The sequence below is a fragment of the Hippoglossus stenolepis genome, chromosome 20, assembly GCF_022539355.2.
Source record: "Hippoglossus stenolepis isolate QCI-W04-F060 chromosome 20, HSTE1.2, whole genome shotgun sequence".
Taxonomy (NCBI): domain Eukaryota; kingdom Metazoa; phylum Chordata; class Actinopteri; order Pleuronectiformes; family Pleuronectidae; genus Hippoglossus; species Hippoglossus stenolepis.
Genome location: NC_061502.1, coordinates 13,914,028 through 13,938,192, shown reverse-complemented (window position 1 = coordinate 13,938,192; position 24,165 = coordinate 13,914,028). Strand labels below are relative to the sequence as shown.

Here is a 24,165-nt window from a genome sequence, read left to right as displayed (position 1 = left end):
GACAGCACTCAACCCCCTAAGCTCTCTCCAGAGTGAGGGGTCTGGGATAATTACACTGTACTGTGACAGTCAGAAGGGTGGAGGGGCCGACGAGACCCTCCAGTCTGAACGTTACACCATCGCAGAGGTCTCAGACAAGTGATGGGGCCACACATGAACACCCACAGGTAGAGTGTGGAAGTGTGTACAGGAGGTATGTTTCACACGTTTCACTTAAATCCTCTCGTCCCCACAAACTTCCAACAATCAGAACTAGAAGGGCTGGATCCAGACTTCTCTCCAAGCGTTTCTGCACAATGTTTGGCCAAAGCCGATTTCAGACATGACAATGAATTCTGTTGCGGAGATAACATACATCAGCGTCTTTGACGTGTGTGGAGGTGAGACTTTGACCTTTGTATCCATAGTTTTTGCAAATGTCAACTCAACTACAGTATGTCCGTCTCTCCTGACCACCGTTATCCCAATTGGAAAGTTTAGCTTTCAAATACTTTAGCCCTCAAATGTCACATTTCGTTTAAACTAGGTATCAAATTTGGAATAATAAAGTTCTGGCAATTATCAAGTCGAGTGTGGACTCCATTGAGAAGCTTTACTCCTGTAGCTTAGGGGTTAAGACAGTTTGAGTCCAAACAAGCCTTCAATACTTCTTCTCCCTTATTTCCTGTCATTTCTCTCTAATGTTTGTCATAAAGGTTTAAGATTCCCTCAAATGATATGATAACAAGTGTCATATTAATTTCTAGGTGTTAAGAATATGTGACTGTCAGCGATACAAGATGTGACTTGTAAATTTCAATGCCTGGTGAATTCCCTTATGCTTTGTTCCCACTTGTGCTCGACCTGTCATATCTACTTATCTACCTGTGTGAGTTAATGTTATTTCCTACATTTCCCATAATGCTTTTTGACAAAGAGAGGAAAGAGTTTGTCTGAAGTCAGTCAAAATCGGTCTCTTTGTGATAGAGCAAAGGAAAGTTCAGAAGAGTTGACCTCCGCTGAAAATGCAACATGTCTTTTGGCTGCTGCAGTCTGTTCTACTGAAGCTTTTAATGTTGGAGGGCTGCTATCTTCACTTTTCCTTCAATGTTACTGATTAAACACATAACTCAAGATTACAAGGAGCTGATGCTTTGATTTTTTTTGCCTCCCAAAAGCGTCATTCAATCCACAACTAAAAAAAAAAAAGCTCCCAGAGATGTAAAGTCTTATATATCAACATTTGTTTTTGTGAAACCACATTTCAGCACTGCAGGGTGGATTGCTTTTCCCCCCTTTAATTATCCTCGCCTATAGTGAGTCTTTTACGTAGATAGTAACAGCGTAACAGGGTGGGACAGCACAGACTGTCTGCTCGCTCGACTCTCCGGATCACATGAGCTCCAACACTGTACGAACCCTTCCCCCACACACACCAACATGTTGAGGGAATGACAGGAAGAAAATAAAAGGAGGGAAACTGAGGAGGAGGAGGAGGAGGAGGAGGAGGAGGTGAGAGGCCCACTTTCCACCTCTCAACTCTTGCTCTCTCCGGCTTTAAGTCTTCACATGTCATGCTGACCTGCAGGCCTCCTCCAGAAAGTAGAGTGTGTGTGCAGGGAAAGTGAGGATCTCTCTGGGGGGAATATGTTCAACAACAGCTGAGGCCAGGGCTTTCCCTTGTATTAGTGGCCCAGCCCCCTCTGCATACAGTACTACACACACACACACGTGCCTATATATTCACAGTGAGCACAAAGCCTTCACTATATCAGGGCCCCTTCACATTCAAATGCCTGGAGCAGAGCATGGAAATAAGAAATGTGCACTAGAGAATGTCTCCCTGGCTGTGCGCTGCTTCCTTGTGTGTATTCCTCCAAATTTACGAGTGTATATGTATGTTAAGCGTGTGCTCTGGTGCACGCGTGTTTCCCTCCGAGTGTGCGTGTGTGTTTACGTGTGTATTTGGCATTCTGTCCTTGCTGAGGAGCCATTTTGAGACCCTCCGGGTCTTGAGGTCAGTGACTGCGGGTATCAGTTACTCTCCTCAGCAGCACCCAGGGACTAAATGATTGATGGACAGATGGCTCGCTGGTTGGGATGAAGGTCGCCGTGGGAACAGAGGGATGAGCTACAAGCAAGAGAGGAATCGCACATGCATACATGCGCAGCCCCCATAGTGCTCACAGGCACCGCCACACACAGGGTGAAGGTGAAGGAAGGGCTGAAGGAATGGGCGTGCGTGTGTGTATGAGAGCGCAAATCCACTTGTGTATGTAAGACAGAGAGGAAGGCTCTGTGTCTGGGTAGAGCGGTGCCCAATGTGCCTTGGGGCTTTGGAGCGATTTCATGCCCCCATAAGCAATGAAATGCACAGACCCAGAAAAGCACACACACACACACACACACACACACACACACACACACACACACACACACACACACACACACACACACACACACACACACACACACACACACACACACACACACACACACACACACACACACACACACACACACACACACACTATGGGGCATTCTCTCTGCCCAACTACCCTCATCAAATAAAAAAAGCATGGCACGTGGCAAAGGGACGGGGAAAGACAGGAGACCAAAGACAGAGAGAAAGCGAGATCTGCTCCAACGATGGTCCGCAGTGGTCGAACTATTCGTCGAGCATTCTCCTCTCCATGTTCTTGGCACGCACATCCAGCTTCCCTGGGTCAGCGTGGAAAGTCTTCCGCATGCTATTTCTGAGAAATGGAAATGTTTTGTTTACATAACAAACAACCAAGTCTCTTGTGGTTCCTTGAGTTAGTCTGACTGTTTCACCCTCAGACGTTATTCACTCTTGTTATCTCTCCGGTTAGACATTTTCTAGTGTTGTAAATGATTCTTCCTCGTCTGGGTTTGCACCAGTCGCACGACAGAAATGTTTTCATTGCTGTGGATTCCCCAGACAATGACCTGTTGTAGTCATACATGGGCTCAACAGGGCATTACACAGACTTTGTACTATAGGGAGCTGGTGGAGTAAAGAACCTTCAATTTGGACATTTCTCACATACAACTATTTGGGTTATGTCTAGATAACTTCTTCAATAAGGATTCTCGTGTATTTCAGAGCTGCACAGTGGTTCCTTATCCAAAACGAGCTCTAAAAGAAGACCCTGATGAGTCCAAATTCCACTTTCGTATACACCCAGCTGGTCCAAGGATATGACCTGGTAACCTTGGCCTCGTATCCTCAATGTACCATCAATGTTTTAGAGCTGACCATCAAATGCAACACCCTGCTGTTGAATTTCAGCGGAGCATTATATATGGGAGACAAGGTGGAGGAGATTCACCGCTTTCATTTTATCAGCTGCTCAAAGTCAGACACAAGCTGTAGGTTTGCGGGTGAGAGGTCGTGCAGACAGCTCTCTCTCTTTTGGTTACAGGGCCAGAAGTCAAGTCCTGAACTTTCCCTTTGTCAGCTTGAGGTAGACGTGCCCCTGCCCACAAGCCCGGAGTCAGATTTCACCAACTCAACAGTCTTGAGCTCAGCCTTAAGAGACATGGATTCATTAGGAGGATTCTTCTGTCAGCTCTAAAGCCCTCAAGTCTTTTCATAATAATGTTTAGCTGAAGCCAGGACGCATTTATTCTTGTAGCAAATCTAAAAAACAGGAGTTCATCCAAAGTCCTTTGGAATCACCAACATCACTACTGAAATGTAAGGCTATATTGTAACAATCCAGGTGCATGGGCTAAAGAACAAGTTGATTTATGGCGTAGATTTACTAGTCTATGACAATTCGTAAGAGAGACCTCTTCCCTGCAGAGGACTCGCTGATTTGCCAATGTTCAAAGTGAAGGAGCGCAAGTGCATTTGCTATGTAAATAATATGGTTACTGGACATGGAACATGACAAACTAGCAAAAACACGTTTGCAGGACAGGGTTTGTAGTGGTGTGAGTGGAGTCAGTTTGTGCTCTGTCAGCAGACTCATAGGGACATGCTTATTAGATCGACCCGTATCTGCTGCTGTGCTCTGCAGGCATATCTGCAGACTCTAATCACCCCCCCCACTCTCCCTTATAAAACCCAGGTGTGCAAACACCAGAGTTTACCTAGGTCCCATAAACGATAACAGATAAGACGAGAGGAGGGGGGGAACTGAAGGAGGAAGGAGCAGCTCCCTAGATCCACAGTGACCTCCTAATCTGGGTTAGGACTAGGCCTATTTTAGAGGACAAGAAAACCTGGAACGTCTCGCACGAATACAGGGTCATTTATGGCCTTGTCCTCCCATAGGTTGATGGTGGTGATAAGGTCCTGAGTGCCAACTTGTTTCTGGTTTCTGCTTTGTTATCAGAAGGTCACAGGCTGGAATACTGGTTTGGGGAATCCAAACATCTGAAGGATTTAAAATGTTAATCTCATATCTTTTCATTTAAATACATTTCCTGTTTAAGGCTACATCCATACGAATACGTTTTCATTTTAAAACGATCTCCGTTAACAAAAGACAGATCATGGATCCGGTTTTCAACGGAGAGTTCTCCAGAACACATGGATTCCAGCTTTTAAAGAGTGACTTGACAAAGAAAAATGGCCTAATTGAAATTCTATCCTCTGCGTGTTTTCTCTGTTCATTTCTAAGTTAAACCACACATGTTTAAAGTGTAAATTATACGAGACAAACAAAAGGGATTTTTTTATCTTTTGCGTTTGTGTAAAACCTTTCATCGTGTTTAGATGCACACATGAAGAGAACTGAGCGCGCACACACACACACACACACACACACACACACACACACACACACACACACACACACACACACACACACACACACACACACACACACACACACACACACACACACACTTTGATGAAACTTCAGCTCCTGCCATTGGCCTCGTCTGTCTGTTTCAGTGTTCGGTGGCTAAAGCTGTCCCAACAATGGTTTGCCTTCATCCCACAGTACCCTGCCTCCACGCACACACACACACACACACTTACACAGTCTAGGGGCATAGTTGTGACTTCATGAAGAGTGGGATTAGCCCGAAGAGGCTGGTGTGTGTGGGACCTTGTGGCTAAGTAACAATGGAGCTGCAGCTACACGCACACATCTGAGGAGGCCTTGAAAGGTTCAACACACACACACACACACACTGGAGACTGCCTTTTGTGCCAAAAATCACTGCGGGGAGATTATGGGAACTATCGTCAGATGCCCGGAAAGAACCGAAAACATCATTCCCTTGTTCTAATGATGCATAGAGGAGCTGAGCATGTGTGCAACAACACATCTTGAGCTGTGTAATTCACAGCAGAAACCGACGCGCTTTGCATGTGTGACTCTTACCTATAGCTTTTCACAGAGTCCAGAGAATCCCGTGTGCACATAGAAAACCTCTGTGTGTTGAACAGGTGGTTAGCCGGCCGGCTGCTTGATGGCACTCTCAGTCTTTGCTTATCAAATCTGGGAGTGGTGTCTCCTTATAGGTGGAGAGCTTCCATTTGTAACGCTGAGCCTGTGGCTACGCACAACACTTTGATCTCTTATCCACAACAGACTACACCGTGGGAATCAAGTTCAAATCTACACTGATTTCATAGAAGCGTTTCTAACACTTGAATGAATTATAGTGGGTAATAATTCCCCAAAAAGTGTTTCAAAATCATTTTTCAAAAGCCAAATATTTGTTGGAACCTCTTTCGAAATATGCAAATGTTCCCTCTGCAAGGAGGTGACGTTTTCATCAGCGTTTGTTTGTTGGAATGATTACGTTAAAAACGACGTAATTGATTTTCATGAAACTTGGGGGAAGGATGCGGTACGGGTCAGGGAAGAACCCATGAAATATCGGCTTGGATCAACGGGCGGATCCAGGACTTTTGTGAGATTTTCGTTGATTTCCTATAAAACAATTCATGTATCTTAATGAAAAAATCAGGCATGTTTGGGAGACTGATATTTATGAGTGTGTGGAATTTAGTGTAGATCCAAATAAAAGTCTGGATCTAGTGAATTAAAATGTGGTTTCATAAGGGGACGGTTAGGCCTTGGTGGAGGTCTGAGCTCTGCTGAGAACCATTCTTTGTGTTATATAACTGTGAACTGAATGTGTTTTGGTTTTACTATTGGTCTGAGAAAACATGTCATGTGAAAATGTTGTCTGGTGTTTTCTATTGTTTTCTACAATCCAATCACTGAAACAATCATATCACACCACACTGACGTCATAATCACCAATGAGAAGTATCTAAATCTGTGACTCACACACACACGCACACAGGTGAGTAATGTCAATTTAGCAGCAGCTATGGCCTCCAAAACACTTAATCTAACATAATCTGCTGTCATCAATCTGGATTAACCCTGACTGAGATGGAGGGAGGGGTATGAGTGGATCCAGGGTGAGAGATGGGGGGTGTGGGGGGGAACAGGGCAGGGGAAGCAGATAATCTTGGTTTTAACAGAGAGTGAAAGTAACACGCACAGTTGTGAACGAGATTTTACTCCCTCCGCAATATGTCAGCATCACTTTCACCCCCTCCCCACACACACACACACACACACACACACACACACACACACACACACACACACACACACACACACACACACACACACACACACACACACACACACACACACACACACACACACACACACACACTCCCACTCCACCCCCAGTATTCCCTCTTCCTTCTGTGACACAGAAAGCTTTATCGTAGTCAATTAAATGTTAATCGGGAAAAAGTAGCGCAGCCCGGCCTGTGCAGACGCAGCGATGCCAGATAGGTGGAGTGGTGTAATTGAAAGAGACAGGCTCAGAGGAAAACAAATTAAAGTTTAAAAGCCAAGAGTCGCATTGGCGAGCCATTCTCGGAGATGATAACTTCAAATCAGCCACGGGCAGATGACTGTTGGTCGCGTTGAGATGTGATGGGTAACAGATGAAAGGGGGGCGATACTCTATCATCATATACCCGCCTATATATCACCCAAAAAAGTGCTCATAAATAACTCGTATCTCAAACAATACATGAACAACTAATCACATGTGAAAAAGGCTTGTCAAAACACACGCAGAGGGTGTGTAAATGATATGTTGATGCGTGTGTGTGTGTGTGTGTGTGTGTGTGTGTGTGTGTGTGTGTGTGTGTGTGTGTGTGTGTGTGTGTGTGTGTGTGTGTGTGTGTGTGTGTGTGTGTGTGTGTGTGTGTGTGTGTGTGTGTGTGTGTGTTGGAGGAGGCAGAGAGGCAAGGGGCCCAGTTCAGCAATGTGGTTATCTGAGAAACTGAGAAGCAAGGCCAGAATGGGAGGTATGTGCAGTCTGACTACATCTGCATGTGTGTGTGTGTGTATGTTGTGGAAGGACAGGGGGGGAGGGGTGATGCGTTCAGTGGCTCACTCTGTTATCAGCTGTCACCCAAACTGCGAGTCTTGCCCCCACCTGCTTGACAAGTTTATCAGTTGCTATGGAGACAAACAGGTCACAACCCCTCCCCTCCCTCGTCGTGTCCACACAAGTATGCACGTGTTCACTCACACACACACACACACACACACACACACACACACACACACACACACACACACACACACACACACACACACACACACACACACACACACACACACACACACACACACACACACACACAAGTTGAGGGCACAGAAGTCAGGAAAGTCTTTCCTAACTTTACTCTATAGTCTCAGCTGTCAATCATCATGTTTCACCCCATTTTTATAGCATTAAACGACTAATTAAAATCAAACTTACTGGAAAATGAGCCCTGACACTGACACTGAACAGATAAGAAAAACTACCTCAAATGACAAACACCATCTTTGAGAAATATGTATTTGACTTCTACTTTGACTTTTTAGTTTGGTCCATCTCTGTTCCACTATGGAGGAGGCGGGACTTATTACCTATACTGCAGCCAGCCACCAGGTGGCGATCAAGACGTTTTGGCTTCACTTGAGTGGAGCTGTCACAGTCTGTGGTTGTGAACAGTAACTTTGTGGTGATTTGTGAGCTTTAATGTTACATTTGGACAGAAGCACACCACCTGCTGACATCACCTTCATATAAACAAAACAGGCCATGCCCCATGCCTTTACGGTTTACACAGTGACTGTGTAGGGTGACTGTGACAAAGAGTTCCTGGAGCTCAATGCGATGCTCAAGGGCAATACAGCACCGACTATAGATGTAATGCAGGACTCTCTTCAGTCCCCTTACTTAAGCAGGAGCAAATGCTTGTTTAATAAATACTGGTGACAAAAATACACTTCTCCAAACACTGTGAAGACGTGTAACGTATCTACCCATAAGCAGGTTGTTTGTTTTACACAGGGGGAGAGTAATTACTAGTATCTCTAGGTGTTTTATTGATCTTCCTAATGACAGACAGACAGACATGTCTTAGAGCAAATAGTACTATTTCCCAGTCAGACTGGTTTTTTTAATAGTCACTCTCCCAAAACTACAACTTCTGATTCCTCTTCACCTTTCTCCAAGGAGGTCAAAGGTCAGGGGCAACTTAATACATCCCCATACTGAGCAGGTATGTCATGTCCTGGATGTCAAGACATTTCAACCTCCACTATATCCCCTTTTTGTTTTTGTGTTTTTAGGGAATATCTCTAATTTTTTCTGCATTTCTACCTATCGCACCCGCTCTTGATCTTGCAACTCCAGCTTTGCTGCAGTTAATCTGGCTGAAACACTGGTTTCAAGCACCAACAGTCGGAGGAGATCAGGGTAATCTGATGTTGTATAAACTGCTGAGCAACTGTTTTGCAGCGTGAGTGTGTTTTGATAGCAGAGATGTTGGCGATTCAACGGGTTCTGGAAAGACAGTGAAACACGACAGTTCTTCCACCTCAGTAAACAAGTTTAAATTAATCATCTGGGAAATTTCCACTTAAGATTTGTTGGGATGCGGGCTGTGGGAAATTACAGCATCAGCAGAACCACCAGTGCTGATAAACCAAACGTTACAAAATGTGAAATTCTGCCAGAGAGATGTTTTGCTTACTTCCACAGTTTGAACTGAATAACAGTGACTAATACAGAAGATACCATGACTCCCTACTGCAGCCTTAAAATACACAAGTAGAGGAAAGGACTTTTAAGGAACAGTTTGTTTTTATGTCTTCCTGCTGGGAGTTAAGTGAGAAGTTTGTTGTTGATACCAGACTTGATATGAAGCTGCCACCAGCAGCTGGGTGAGTGATTCGCATAAAGACAAAAGACCAGAGGGAAAAACCCTGCCTTTCAAACATCCCTCCATTTTTGTCCAGTTATCTGGGGTTAGGTTGCGGTTGCAGACAAACCTCTCTCCGGCAAAGTTTCCCAGCTCCTCCAGGGGAATCCTGAGGTGTCATTGAAGATATAAAATCCCCCCAGTGAGTTCTGGGTCTATCCTGGGGTCTCCTCCCAGTTGGACAAGCCCACAAAACCTCCAAAGGAAGGTGCCCAGGAGGCATCTTAATTAGATCCACTAACCACCTCGGCTGGCTCCTTCCCACGTGAAGGTGCCACTCCAAGCTCCTCTATCCGAGCCCGACACCCCACGGAGGAAACTAATTTTGCCGCTTGTATCCGCACTCTCATTCTTTTGGTTACTAAAAGTGCTCATGACCAAAGGTGAGGGTGGGAACGAATCAACTGGTAAAGCAAAAGCTTAGCCTTTCTGCTCAGTTCCCTCTTCACCATTACAATGTACGTATTACAGCTGATGCCGCACCGATCCATCAATCAATGTCGTTCCCTGAGATACTTGAACTCCTTAACCTGGAGCAGCAACTCACCCCAATCTGAAGGGAGAGAAATCCACGGTTTCCTGGCAGAAAACCATGGCCCCTAAATCAAGCCCACATCTCTGGCATGTAATCAGCGTGTGGGACACAAGTGTTTGTATTTTAGATGTTATCGAGGACTGGGCATGTACAGGCATCTGTTTTCTGTTTCTCTGTGTGCCTGTGTCTGTTTAACACAGAAAAGCAGACATTAAAAAAACCCACATCAATCCATGTGACCTGGTCACCTCCAGCTTTCATCATCATGTAGAGAACAGCGATTTGCACTCAGTGCAGCTGGGTCGCACCAAGGTTTTTAAAAAGGTTTTTAAAATATTTGATTTACAATCTGCATTTTCACAGCAACAATAAAACTCATAACGTTTACATGCATACAAATATTCCACTATTATTCCAAATTAGACAAAATTAATAAATTGATACGGGTCATGTAACATTTGGATATTTCGACTTTGGCCTTATTACGAATTTAGCATTTTGTGCATTGAACACAAACCAACAGGTTGCAAGGCTGGAATAAAGATGCTTTGCCAAAAGTAAAGCCTGCATTTCTGGGTGGAAAAAGAAACACACCATTTTAAAGATATTATGAAAGTCTTGGATATCAACAGGTTGTTGGAATTTGCACAACTATTACATCTACATTTCAAGAAATGAAGCAGTGAGTCTACGTTCGCCACCGGTGATGATAAATATATTAATATAATATAGTCAGAAAGGGAGTTGCCTTTATTCGTGCGTCATAGGGACTGATTATGTTAATCAGAGTATGCATGGCTGCATGTAAAGTGGAATATTAGTCGAAAATTCATTTTTATTACAGATGTAAATAGCAGGAATATTGTATTTTCTAGAATATTTTGTTGAGGTAAACTCTAGTGTCTCCAAAAAAACCGCTGCAGTGTTTCATTGATTAGCAAAAAAGACCAGAAGGAGTCAAAGGCGTATGGAGTGTAACGAGAGCACAGGCTCAAGATTCACCTCCATTCATTAGAGCCGACAACAGATTTCAAGAGTCGTGCTTCAAAAAGGAGCAGCAGCGAGCAACAGGGAGACGCTTGTTTTTTTTTTTGCTTGTGTTTTACATCGAGACAAATGAGGGTGCGGGCTGGAGAATAATGAGGGATGGCATGAGAGGGAGAAAAAAGAGAAGAGAGCGGAGTGAAAAGAGTTGGGAGTGATGAAAGAGAGACAGAAACTGTGAAAGAGGGTTAGCCTTTAGCCGAGAACAGGCTCTTAAAAATTAATACAGTGATCTGAATTCATCGCGAGCGCATTGAATAATTGAGAGGAGTCTGTGAGGAGAACAGATCGTGCGGAGTAGGACACGGAGGGGTTGGTGGGGATGTAGGAAATGACGGGAAAACCAGAGACCAACAACAATCTGCTTTTCTTTACTTTTTGACTGCACACGAATACGCACAGGATGTATTTCTGTTTGTTACTGGACTAACTTTGACAAGAAATGTGATGAATGATGTGTCCACTTTCACAGACAGATGGACACTTTGAGAGGACGCTACCTGTTGAATTCACTACACGTGGTGAGTATGTGATCACACCTGTTCACTTCACTTCACTTCTATGAAGAGTTGGTCTTATGCTAATTTGCTTTCTTTAGAGGCGTTAGTGTTGGATGAAAAGGTCCAAACTAACTAAATCTTCCAACGAAACCAACTTAAACTCCACTGTGTTGATTTTACACAGAAAAAACAAATGCGATATGGGATGTTAATAAAGTTGAATTCTGTATCCGACAGTCTGCTAGGGACCTCACGCTATGGTCCTCATGACGAAAATGTCCGCAAGGGTAACCACTGGAACTATTTCTTTAAGTAAATAATTTTTGCTACAGCTAAAGCACACAATGATATTTTAGATAATAGCATGTTTCCGAAACAGTTTGGACAAAGGCCTCTCCCATTTTTACTTGACCGTACCAATGTGCACAGAACTTGACTGGGTCGTACAGAACCTCCTCCAACACCTATGGGATGAAGTGGGATGCTGACCATGAGCCAGATGTTATCACACCCCATCAGGGTTAGGGGTTAGGTTCCAAAAGCTTGAAAAAGGTCTTCCAGGAAGAGTGAAGGCTGCAAGCAGTACATTAAAGCACGAGGTTTGGGAATAAGATACTTAAAATGCACATATGGGTGCAATATTACCATAACCGTATATTTTTGGCAATGTAGGCTAATTTTCATATGTAAAATCTCAGCTCCTAAAGGCATTTAAAGAAAAAAAAACATGTCCATTGATTGGAAATGGAACTAGAACAGAGCCAGGGGGTTTTCCTCCACGTTGAGGTCGAGCGCTCCGCTCTTGGAGAGGTGCCCGGAGCTGGTGTGTTCCCATAACCCGTCGCCCCTTTACCCTCGCACACCCCTCGAACCCCTCCACTGGGAATCACAGCCAGAGGGCAGTTGTAATACACCAATTTAGAGCAAAGCCTGTTAATTTACTCCCTCAACTCCCCCTTCTCCTCCTACTGTCTTAACGCCCCCCCTCCGACCCCCTCCGAACCCTTCCACTCCCCTTTTTATTGCCTTTTTTGCTTCAGCTCCTTGGCACGCTGCCAGCTCCATCTGAGAGGCCTCCTGATTGAGTACCTGAGCGTACACACACACACACACACACACACACACACACACACACACACACACACACACACACACACACACACACACACACACACACACACACACACACACACACACACACACACACACACACTTCCCCAGCTAATCTTTTTCAGTATTTTCTGCCGCATTATAAGAATTTCTTTACTAGCCAGTCATCTTTTGAGGCTCCGATGGTGCTTACAAGTTTAAATTCCAGCCGCTAGCCTCTAGTCCTGTAATAATATTCATGGCTGAAGCTGAGATCTTATCGCCCACATGAAGCTCATTTCACTCTGCAGTGATGGACAGCCGATGAAAAGACTAATGTTGTGAGGGTCTTTTGTCGACCCTCTCTCTTTTGTCCACCACGTCCTGCTCTGATAGGAATAATAAATAATTACAGTCCAGCAGAATTGACACTTTCAGCTTCTGAGGCCATTAAAATGGTAATCAACATGGCTGGTGGGCTTATGGGGGACTGTTTTTCTCAAAGTCAGATAGGGGAATAAGTGGACTGTAGGGTGGGTGTGTGTGTGTGTGTGTGTGTGTGTGTGTGTGTGTGTGTGTGTGTGTGTGTGTGTGTGTGTGTCATGAACCTTTGTTTGTTTTGGCCTATGTTGAGAAAAAGGTGTGTTTCAGTCTTGGGATCGTGACTCAGTGATTTGTGGTTTTGGTGGAACATTGGATACCTGGAACTACCCATTTATCTACCCAATTATCAGAAGACATTAAGACTGATGTAAGTGTTAAGCAATAATCTCAAGTTGACGATAAACACTGCCGGGTTCTTTGAGATAATGTAATCTAGTGATACAAGTCTAATTTTAGCCCCATGTATGATTATTACCTGCAGCAGACACTCAGTCAGAAACGCCGGTGATAAGCCTGAACATGATCGGGCAAATGCACCGTATGTGTCTGTACATGTCTGTCAGTGTGGGAATGTATGGCAGGTTTAAAAACAAACATGGCCAAGTTTATCTGAGCTGGAGGGAACTGTATGTACCGTGCGTGTGCGTGTGTGTGTGTGTGTGTCACCGAGACATAACTAGGTCTTGGCCCATGATGGACAGCTGCTGGGAACAGGGAGCCTGTTACACCAGGGTTAAGTAACACTAGAGCACAAAGTTCAGTGCAGCTAGGAATACTTGCGCACACACACACACACACAGACACAGACACACACACACACACACACTCACAAGTGCACCTAATCTCTTCATTATGCAAAGACACACACAGATGAAAAGAGAGTTACACGCTGAGAGTTACAGGCATGTTTACAGGGGGGCTATTTTGAGATGCAGACCATCACTCCCCCCCTGCCATACCAAAGCTTCTCTTAGCACACATTTCAGCAACTCCAAACTTTCAAGCCAGAACTTGTGCTGGAAAACTCTTCACACGTGCTTGTATGATCTGCCATAAAAAAGGTGAACTGGTCTAACACACGGTCCGTCAAACTCACACGCACACAAACCAAGAGGGATTCTGACTCATTTCAAAATGTATCAGCTCTATAAAAGACCACGGTTTCAAATGCAGCCTTATGCAATCAGGCTATTTCTATGAGAGTGTTCAGCTGAGGTCATAAGCGGTTCCATATCCTGACTCAGTTCATTTCAGGTGACTGATTAAACAATAATCACTTTCAGATTTCATTTGATTTGTGAAATACCTCTGCTCTTTTTAGGCCAATTTTTTATTATAAGAAATAATAATTTGTATGATTTTAATTGTGCAGTGTATTTTTTTTGTTTTCAGGTGACATAGTCCCCAGTGTGTAAGACCCTGAAACTTACACATCATCTGAGTTTCAGTACAGATATAAAAGCTTTTCCCCCTTTTTCTCATTTAACAACCCAACATCCCAAAAGTTAAATGTGTAATAAACATGGCTGCACATGAACTTTTCTTCATTATAAGTCTTAAATTGGCATTTTTTTTATATTTATATTAGGATCCAAATATAGATTATTAATCTTAGATACCTGACACTTGGTTTTACAGGTATATTTCATTAATTTAAAAAAAGGTGAGGTTCCTCATCACAATCAGGTTTGGATCAGAGATGACACTGAGGTCTTTGTTGTGTAAGAACAAGTAAATGACTGAACAGCATGTTTCTATTAAAAGCATATTCAGTGTCTCCTCTTACTTAAAGACAATCTGAGGTGTTAAAAGATGTCCTGGTGTTGTGCTTGGCTGTCTCCAACCTACTTTTACTGGGGCTAATGGTTAACTGACAGAGATATGAAGCAGAGTGACGTAAGTGGGAACCTGGGAGAGAAACCCAGTGGGATTACTAGGATTTGTTCAGCAAATCTCCTCAACAAAGGTGCCCTGCATGGCTGCATGAAACTGTAGGTGTTCAAACCCGGCACTGTGTGGAGGTGAAACCCAAGAGTCTCTGAGAGTGAAATGGAGAGCAGAGGGACCCTGACAACCTCCCCGTATGGAGGTAGTCGTCTGAACACCTGGCTCTGCATGGCCGTCTTTGGTTCCATGGGCTTTTTTTACTAAAAAGTGCAGCCTGTGACATGTTCAGGCCTTAAAAAACGAAGGAACCTGTTCGTCAGTCTGGTGCCGTGGAGATGGATCATCCGAAAGAGGAGCGTATCTAAACTTTGTGTTGTCGAGACACAACTTGAGTCTGTGATGAAAAGAGTCCCTCATAAGAAACAGATAAGAAAGGGCATAGGCTGTGAGCTGCAGCCGACATTTATTGACAGAGCGTGCGTAACACTAAACCACCAGCAGCCTGGCCCTCATGCCTGAAATTCCAGGACTAACAGCCCTGCATGGTAACGTTGAACTTGGCCTTGACTTGGTGGGGGCTACACATACAACTCCCCCCCCATCTTTGCTCTCCACTGGACCATATCACGTAGCCAAACCTGAGACGCCCTGACAAAATATGGCCTATATGCTCCACACCCCATGGGGCCGGTCCTGGGTGTTAATCTCTGCTCTCTGACCTTCTGCTGCGTCTCCCCCTGCCTCCCCTCACTCTCTCTTTTCGCGGGCTCCATATGGCTTTTTGGGGCGACCAGATCGCAGCTTTTACAAGAAGCTTTTCCCTCAACGGCTCAACCAAACTCAGCAGCAGCAACACGGTGGTTATGTAATTCCCCCCCCCGAGGCAGGATCAGCAACCTTGGCAGTTGCCTACCTGACCCAAGAGACGGACACGTCCCTGCCAAGGTTTACATAACAAATGGCAAACAGGGCAATACCTCTGTGGCTACAGTAGCCTGGCGGAAATCCAGCTTCTGTATATAAAAGCAGATATTCACACCAACAAAGACCAGATCACATGGAGGTTACACGTGCAGGAGAGGTCTTCTCAGGATTCACATTTTCCTCGTGGCAGTATGGGTCCAATTGTGTTGTTTACATTCAGCTCCTTGTCCCATTAGAGGATTTGCTGCTCTTCAGTAAACTGACTTATGTAATTGTCTCATTCTCTCTGAGCGTCTTAAACAGAGGGGTTGCGTCACTCAAAATGGGCCAGTGTGTTTCCAGACAAACCGGTTGCAACGTTTCTGTTTGCTCTAATTCCAAACATGTGACCGAGGCCTCAGAGGAATAACATGCACACATTACTCCTCAGGAAAATAACGAAGATAAAATACATTAATCTGATGCAAATGCAACCAGACTAATTACTATTAAACCTCTGCAGGTCTATTTATCACGTGTCACCAAACCTCATGCATCTATCGAGCTTAAATATCCTCTGATGTGATTTTAGTCTCGTTTTCTCCACCTGACCTGTAATTTGCATTAGAATGATAATGAAAAGCACTGACGACTCCCAGATGACACCCAAATAATGGCCCATAATAATAGGACTGCTTGGGTGCGTGCGTCAGTGGGTACACAAGCCACATGCTTTTTGTTTTTGTTTTGATGGAGGAGGGAGGGGGACTGGGTGGGTGGGATGGAGTGAGGGACTCTTACCTTCCATCCTGCAGAGCTGTTGCTGTCGCCTTTGTCCTTGAAGTAAGGGATGGATCTCACCATCCAGTCGTAGATTTGGGACAGTGTCAGTCTTTTGTCCGGCGCGCTCTCGATGGCTTTGGTTATCAGGTCTGCGTACGACAGGTTGCCCCAGGCGTTGCGGCGGGACGAAGCCTTCCTCGGGGTCTGCAGCCCGCCGAGGCTGTTGGGAGTCAGCGTGGCCGACGGGGAGTGCGTGGAGAGCGGGGAGCCTCCGCTCTCCTGGCCGGGGGAGGAGAGCGATCCGTCGGCGGCCACGGGGCTGTTGCTGCTCTGGTCCTCCGCCGCGCCTCCGGAGCGCGTCGGGGTGCCACCGTCCTCCTCATCGTCCTCCTCCTCGGGGATGATGTCCGCCTCGATGCTCTCCGGCTTCTCCGCACTCGAGTCCGGTCGCGGCAGCGGCCAGGTGCAGGATCGGGGGCGCTTCTGGGGCTCGAAGTCCGGGTCGATGGCCACGTCCAGGTCCGGCACTGGCTCGGCTAGCTGCGCCTCGGCCATGTTCTCCAGATCAAGTCTCAATCGTGGCCCCGCTTTTTTTGTCCTTCCAAGTTACAAGTGAAGAAACCAGGAGCTGTCAAAGTCGCGTCCCATGAATGCGCGCTCCCGTCCTTTGTTGCTATTCCACACGAGCGAAGTCCCGAACAGGGCCGAGCGCAACTTTGTTATTTTCTGTGGAAAACACGAAGAGAATATAAATACAACCAAGACAGAGCCTAGTTCAAACAAAACCTAATCACATATAATAAACCACAGCGGATGACTGACACGTTCAAAGCTGCAATAAAACCCCCCTCGGAATAAATAGAAATGTCTCTTATAATAAAACAAATCTATGAAATCCAGCCCTCGGTGCTCGGATCGTGGATCTGAATCCTCCTGCTGCAGATCAGCGGAGGAGAAAGTGCTCCAGCCTCATCACACACATCCCATCTGAACTCTTTAAATGCAATACCTTGCACGATCACACGCTCCGCGGATCCACGTGAAATATCCCAGGAAAAAAATTAAAAATAAAAACACGCCAGAGAAAGAAACTAGATCCCGGTTTGTCCACAGTCACTTCGCGATGCCATCTTCACTCTCCTCTTCTTCTCACTCCTCAAGTGCAGCGACGCACAGACAAGTCAGTGTGGAGGAGGATTGCCACCTCACTCTGGGTTACTACTGTATCTCCATTTGCTCTGCACGCACACGGACACACACACACACACACGCGCGCATGCAGGCACATTCACACGTGCACACACACACACGCACGCACGTCCACCACCAAGGCCCGGCCCCCTGGATCCTGTGCATGGTTTCGCCTTTTAAAGAGACACTGCAAAGTCAGCTCGGCTGCAGGGACACGTCCTGACATGTTGCTGATGGACACCAGAAGAGAAGCTTTATAATGTGGTGTCCCTCATTGGTGTTTAATATCATTTAAATATGTGGTAAATGAAGTGTTCACAGGCAAAGTATGTATTTTAAAGGATGTGCTTTGGGGTCAGTACAATAACACTTGGGTCCACAGGTGTGCTACAAGTTTAAAAAGGCAGTTTAGGACTGCAACTCACAAATAAATCAGATCGGACTGTTTTATAATTCAGTTTATGTCTGTCATTATTCATCATAATTATATATTACACTTTATCTTTATCTTTTTAACTCATCTCCCATGGCTTTTTACTGCATTTGTCTATTTTTCTGACTTGTCTTCTGTGTCATTTACTGTTTCTCTTTTATTTTCTGTCTTCTATTCTTTTAAACTTATCTTCTGTCTTTTACTGTATATCTCAATTTGTTATCCTTTAAGCCTTTTTCTGTGTTTTCCTCTACTGCAAATTTTATTTTCTTATTCTTATTTGTTTTATTTCCTAATCTTATCTTTATCGTTACTGTTCTTTGCCATGATTGTAAAGCACTTTGGCTCAACCTCTGTGGTTTTCAATGTTGGTTTCAAAGCTGACATATTCAAAAAGTATTATCTTTTAACCAGGCATTATGCAATTCAAAAATATTTAATGAAATACCATAAAGGACTGGTAAATACTCACATGTGAGAAACAGGGATCAGCAAATTTGAACACTTACAAAATATATTAGTTCTTTTCAGTCTTGTACTGACATTTACTATTTTTTTTACAGTAATTTTTATACCTTTTATTCAACATTATGAAACATCCTGACCAGTATTCATATGATCTCCAGTATTTATAAGTGATTCAGTTCCATTTGTATTCAATTTATACTGGAAGTCATTTATTTTGACAGGCTACACATGTGACTGATGTGCGTGGTTTTTCACAATAAAAGCACGTGAAACATAACACCACACATAGCCTTCACGGTGATTTCGGGTTTCACTAATATTCCCATGATCCTCTTGTTGCTTCCTGTGTGAAGGTTGATTGTCCCTTTAATCAGGCTGTCAATCACGCGTGTCATGCCGCCTAGACCACGCCCCCTTTATCGGAGTTGAGGCTGACGTCATCCCGTTTATTGGCCAGAGAAAAGGATCCTGTATGGTTCTTCATCCTGTGAGTGATGCACCTCCTCCTCCTCATCACCCTCCTCATCCTCCTCTTCATCCTCCACCTCCGCTGGATCAAAACAGCCTCGTCCACGTCTTCTTTGTCTCACAGGACCGTGTGCAGTGCAAGGTGCGCGTGCTCGTCGGTTCTGTGCAGGAATGCGCGTTCACAGCTGACCATAACAAAGATATACCTTTAATATTGCTGCGTGGATTTGTTATGTGTCAGTGCAATATGTTTTTTCATGTGTTTTGACAAATCACCATATGTCACTGTTACAGTATATGAAGGTGAGTGCATTGCTTCAACTGCAGTTTGTTCATTTCTAAAAACATAAAACACACACACACACACACTTGCAGCATCAGTGTGCAGGCTGCACTGCACAGGATTACAGTAGATACAGTCAGTCTAGACACACTCACATTGTGCGATTGTTTTGTTTCCTTCACATCAAAGAGAATACCTGATGCAGCAGTTTGGCTCCTGCAGAGAACTACAGAGTTGTCTGTCCGCTGGATGTGCAGGGAGAGAGAGTGTGTGCACGTGTATGCATGTGTGTGTGTGTGTGTCTGTGTGTGCAGAGAAACAGCCTCTAAAAAATCTTCTCAAGTCAAAGCCGTGTAGCTATGCAAATAATATTAGAATATATTCCTTTGTGATTCTGCTCCGATAGTGAGTACATGATATTTGCCTTTTGTCTTTTCAATACTTCATCTCTTTTTGTTTATTGAGTGCATCAGCAGAATTATCCATTAAACACCATTAATTTTCTCAAACTAACACAAACTGTTGAGTGAGTGTGTCACACATGAACGTCAAATACGAGGGCACTGTATCTCTGGCATTGGGCCAATTCAACATGAAGCTCAAATGAGCCAGCTTCACCTGGCATGCCCCGCGTGAAGGCCCTGATAGTGCTGCACAAGGGCACAGGAGTGCACAAGCAAGCAAAACACACACACGCTCACACACATGCAACCTCCTCCAGGTTGGAGCCATGTAACATAAGGTTGGTGCAGCACAATCCAGTGACTTAAAAACTGTATTAGCACAATGTCTGGAATCCGCTCAAGTATCCAACATACTGGTATTGGCGGCTGTATAACTCAATTCTATTCATGTTTATGTTTACAGAGAAAAACATGACATTTAACGCACACTCACACTCCAAAGTCACCTAAATGTCACGTGAAAGCATCAAAGTGTCAAGACACCGATTCAGCTTATGAGACGAGAAAGAGACAAAGGGTTTGTAATCTCTCTTCTGTGGTCCAGAAAGGATGGAGACCGTGACCGCTCCTCTAAACCAGCAATATTCATCCAGTTAAGAACATCACAAAGTGTGGCAGCCATCTGTGTAAGTGTGTGTGCATCTGATCTCCCCCCCCCACCACCCAAACAGCGTAATGCTCTGATTGGATTAGGGACCTCGGCACAGGCCCCGATTGATTCTTCTTTAATTAAGAGTTATGGTTGGATAGACTTGGGGCCACGCCAGCAGCAGCACACATCAGGTGCATGTATGAGGCTGGACATGGAGCCAGTTACTGTCCCGGGAGTGGAACGACATTATGGATTTGTTCTGGGGATGTTGAAGTTGCTCCGTGACGCCGGCTGCTTGGACACACTACACACACAGTGTCATGTAACGGTCTGGGCTGAGACAATGTGGGTGCTGCTGACTGTCAGGCTGGGCTGGTCCAGGCTGGAGTGCTGCACTAGGATGACCTCATCCTTACATGGACTGCAATAACAAGGTTTACAACTAATGGCTGCCCTCTGCCGCCACCTACAGGCAAATAATGTAGTTACAGCACAGAGGAAAAATATCTGCCCTTTAATTATAACTGAGAATTATAAATAGATCCAGCACATATGGAGTAATGTTTTGTGAACAGTGTCACTGTTCAATGAACAAACAATGAGAGTAAAACAATGGAACATCAGTAGAGAAAATGGAAGCCAGGCAGAAACGTGCTGTCAATGCTACATGAATGTGAAAACCTCATATTTACATACTATTACATATAGTTATAATAATAATATACATTATGCATGTATATTAAGTGCCAATATCAAAGGACTCAATATCAATGGACCCAATTTCAAAGGTCACCCTGCCCAGTGCCCAGTGATCTAAGATGCCACCCACCAGTAAACCAGACAAACAAGGAGAAGAGGAAGAGTTCGCCATGGATAAAAACAAAACCAAGCCAAAGACTATGGATTCTCAGATTCCAGTGATCAACTTGGAAACTATTCGACCCGTGATTGAACCCATCTTAGTAAGATTGACGGAACAACAGTGGGAGCTGTTAAAAACAAGTGCACCTGATTATGGCACTAAAGTGCTGTCTGCGATGCTGGTTTTAGATTTAACAACAGCCATCACAAAAGTCTTCTCAAAGTCTCTGGACCAACGTGCTTTCCTGTCTGAGAGGGTTGTTCAGCACACTTTGGGCGACCTACTCACACAGAGCTTTGGGCAGGTTCTGGCCGTTAAGAACCAAGTGAGGTGTGCCAACTCCAAAAAACTCAAAGATATGATTGGGAAAGAGATTGCAAACAGTTTCAACTCTATCCCCAACATTGGAAAGTGGCTTCCGAATCCCTTACTGCATTACGTCACTCCCCCGGCTGAACTCAACAAGATGGTTACCCTCGTCTGTGAAATGTTGACATCTTTCGCGCCTGAGAGGACAATTTTTTGCAAACCTCAGCAGAAGAGAAGCCAGACTACAGTAGAAGACAGCCCAAGTGTCACTAGTGTCCAGAGATTAACTGGACAGGCGTGGAGTCAACCCACGAAGCCCCTTTTGGACAATGTGCCAGAGTTTGAGTACAACCTGCTGCAAAAGGAGGCTCCTCTTAAGAAAGAGAGTGGTCGTCAAGAACTAATCAGAGAGTTGACAACGTGTCAGTCAAGTTTTGACACATGGAGCAGAGTGACTACTTTCCAGGCACTGATGGGATGGTGGGTGAAGACACAGTCTAAAATCCACACTCTCAAGGTGGAGGAAGATGTGGACAAATACTACAGGGAGTTAAATGAAGATGGTGGAGCACAGCAGGCAGAGGAAAAGAAAAAATCTTCTGTCCGGTCAGACGTGATGAATCTCGTCTTTAAGCTTATGAGAAATGCATCCATTGTGCCGCATGTGCTCTCAGTGTCCATCATTCAGCATTTGTTTGAAATGACATGGGCTGAACTCAGACACATAGACACCCCCCGCAAAAAAGGTAAAAGGGTCTTTAAGGCACTGTACAAGCAACTGTGTCAGAAAACGGGCTCTGCAGACCATGTTCTGTTCGGCATGATTGTGAGGGATACAAAGTTCGAGCAATTGTTTGTCTCCTCACTCATGAAGCACCTGAAAGGACAGAATCCCAACAGATTCTTCTCCAGAATCCGCAAGCTTCTGAAGTTTTGATTTCAAGTTCCGAGCCTTCATAAGTGTGACTGTTGTCTATTGATGTGGGTTTTCTTTGTGTGATCTGGTTGTAAATGTAAATAGAAATGTAAGTAAACAAAATAAACAATTCAACTTGGACTGAAATTCTGCTGTGTTCTTCTGCAGCAGTGTTTGCTCATGTGAGAATCACCTGCATCAGCATTGAAATTGTTGTCATTAAGTGTTACGGCTTCATTTATGAGCTTATAAGCACATGCAACACTCTGCCATCCATACAACTCAACACAAGTTCATTTTGGTGGGGGAGTAGTTTCGGAACGGGGACCTTCAATGTTGATATTGGCAGATTCAAGTTTTTTTTATGTTGACTTAACTGTACGAGAGATATTGTTTAAGCTACTAATTGTGGTTCAGTGATGTTTACATTGACAAGTGGTTAAATTGAGGTTCGTAAAGTCAGACACAAATAGGCCTATAACTACTTCTGCAGAAACAAAGTCTTGTTAATTGTTTTCTCACTGTTAAATACACAAATATAAGTAATAACAAGCACCGAGGGTGGAAGTGGCTGCAGAAGATGAAACAACTCAGCAGATTTGCAGACCATTGACATTCACTGATAAGGAAAAATCTACCACTTCATTTCACACACAAGTGTTGAGTGGGGGAGTGCAGAAAACAGGGCAACTTGAAGCTTTTTTTCCCAGCAGTTTGAACCTACCAGCACTGAACTGCAGAGACTGCTGATGAAGATGGAGATCAGTGAGATGGTGCAAGCAAGCTGCATTGCTTGGGAGTCTGCAAATCTTGGGACAGTTGAATTACATGCTATCCGTGCTGAAAAACTCTTGAACAACAAGAAAAAGAGAAGGAGTGCGCAATTGACAGAGAAACTGCAAATGGCACAGCTGGCGGCGCATCAAAACGAAGTCCGCGGGCAAGGGAATGGTCACGGATGGAGAGGAAGAGGACGGGGAAGAACTGACGCCTGTTACAAATGTGGCAAAATTGGACATTGGGCAAGGGAGTGCCCTGGGAATTGACAAGCGGTGGAGCTGGGGACAGTGAAGGATTCATCTGGTGCGGACGCTGAGATGGAGAGAGTTTCAACCTACACATCACTATCACTATGTCTGATTTTGTAGTAGACAAGTGTCAGAAAGCTTTACAGCCAAATTTGTGTTGTGAGTGGTGTATTATGTGAATATTTTTGTCCTTTAAGAAAGATTTGTAAACCCCACAGAGAGAAATCACATTTGTGAATTTGAGCAATGCAAATAAACTTTGATTGATTGACTTGAGGAGTGATGCTGTCTTTTTAATACTAATGTGTGAAGTTGTCGAGCCATTATTTCAGGTATCGTAGAAAAAAATCATACGAAATGAACGTGATTATTTAAAGTTTATATCTCCATCTTGTTGAGATGACACTAATCGAATTTGAAGTTGATCTGATGAAAGCCCTAAAAGGAGTATGTCAAAGTAAAAATGTCTAAAATGGTCAAAATGGCCACTAAAGCAAAAATGGCGGGCTTCCTGTTTTGTCTAGCATATCTATCCATATAATAATAATAATCCTTACAATTTCAATAGGGCCTCCCACTGTTCGGTGCTCGGGCCCTAAAGATGAAAAACCGGAGAGGTCTTTATATTATATTTCTATATCTAACAAAAATAATGTTATGATTTGCATTTAAATATATATAGTATATTTATTTAAATTACATTTATATTACTGTGATGTTGTGGTAAGTTTGGAAGACATTTTAGTTATATCAACTATTGAGGA

At 44.2% G+C, this 24,165-nt stretch overlaps 1 protein-coding gene across 1 annotated transcript in view; it reads right to left on the bottom strand.

Moving 5' to 3' along the window:
- foxo3b (forkhead box O3b) overlaps nucleotides 1-17,650 on the bottom strand; it is a 44,841-nt gene extending 27,191 nt beyond the window's left edge. The window contains exons 1-2 of the mRNA XM_035144538.2: nucleotides 17,397-17,650; nucleotides 16,406-17,113 (exon numbers count right to left, since the gene is read on the bottom strand). Of these exons, the coding sequence (XP_035000429.1) occupies nucleotides 16,406-16,942 (537 nt within the window). The 5' untranslated portion in view covers nucleotides 16,943-17,113; nucleotides 17,397-17,650. The remainder of the gene's footprint in view (nucleotides 1-16,405; nucleotides 17,114-17,396) is intronic.
- Between the last annotated feature and the right edge of the window lie 6,515 nt (nucleotides 17,651-24,165).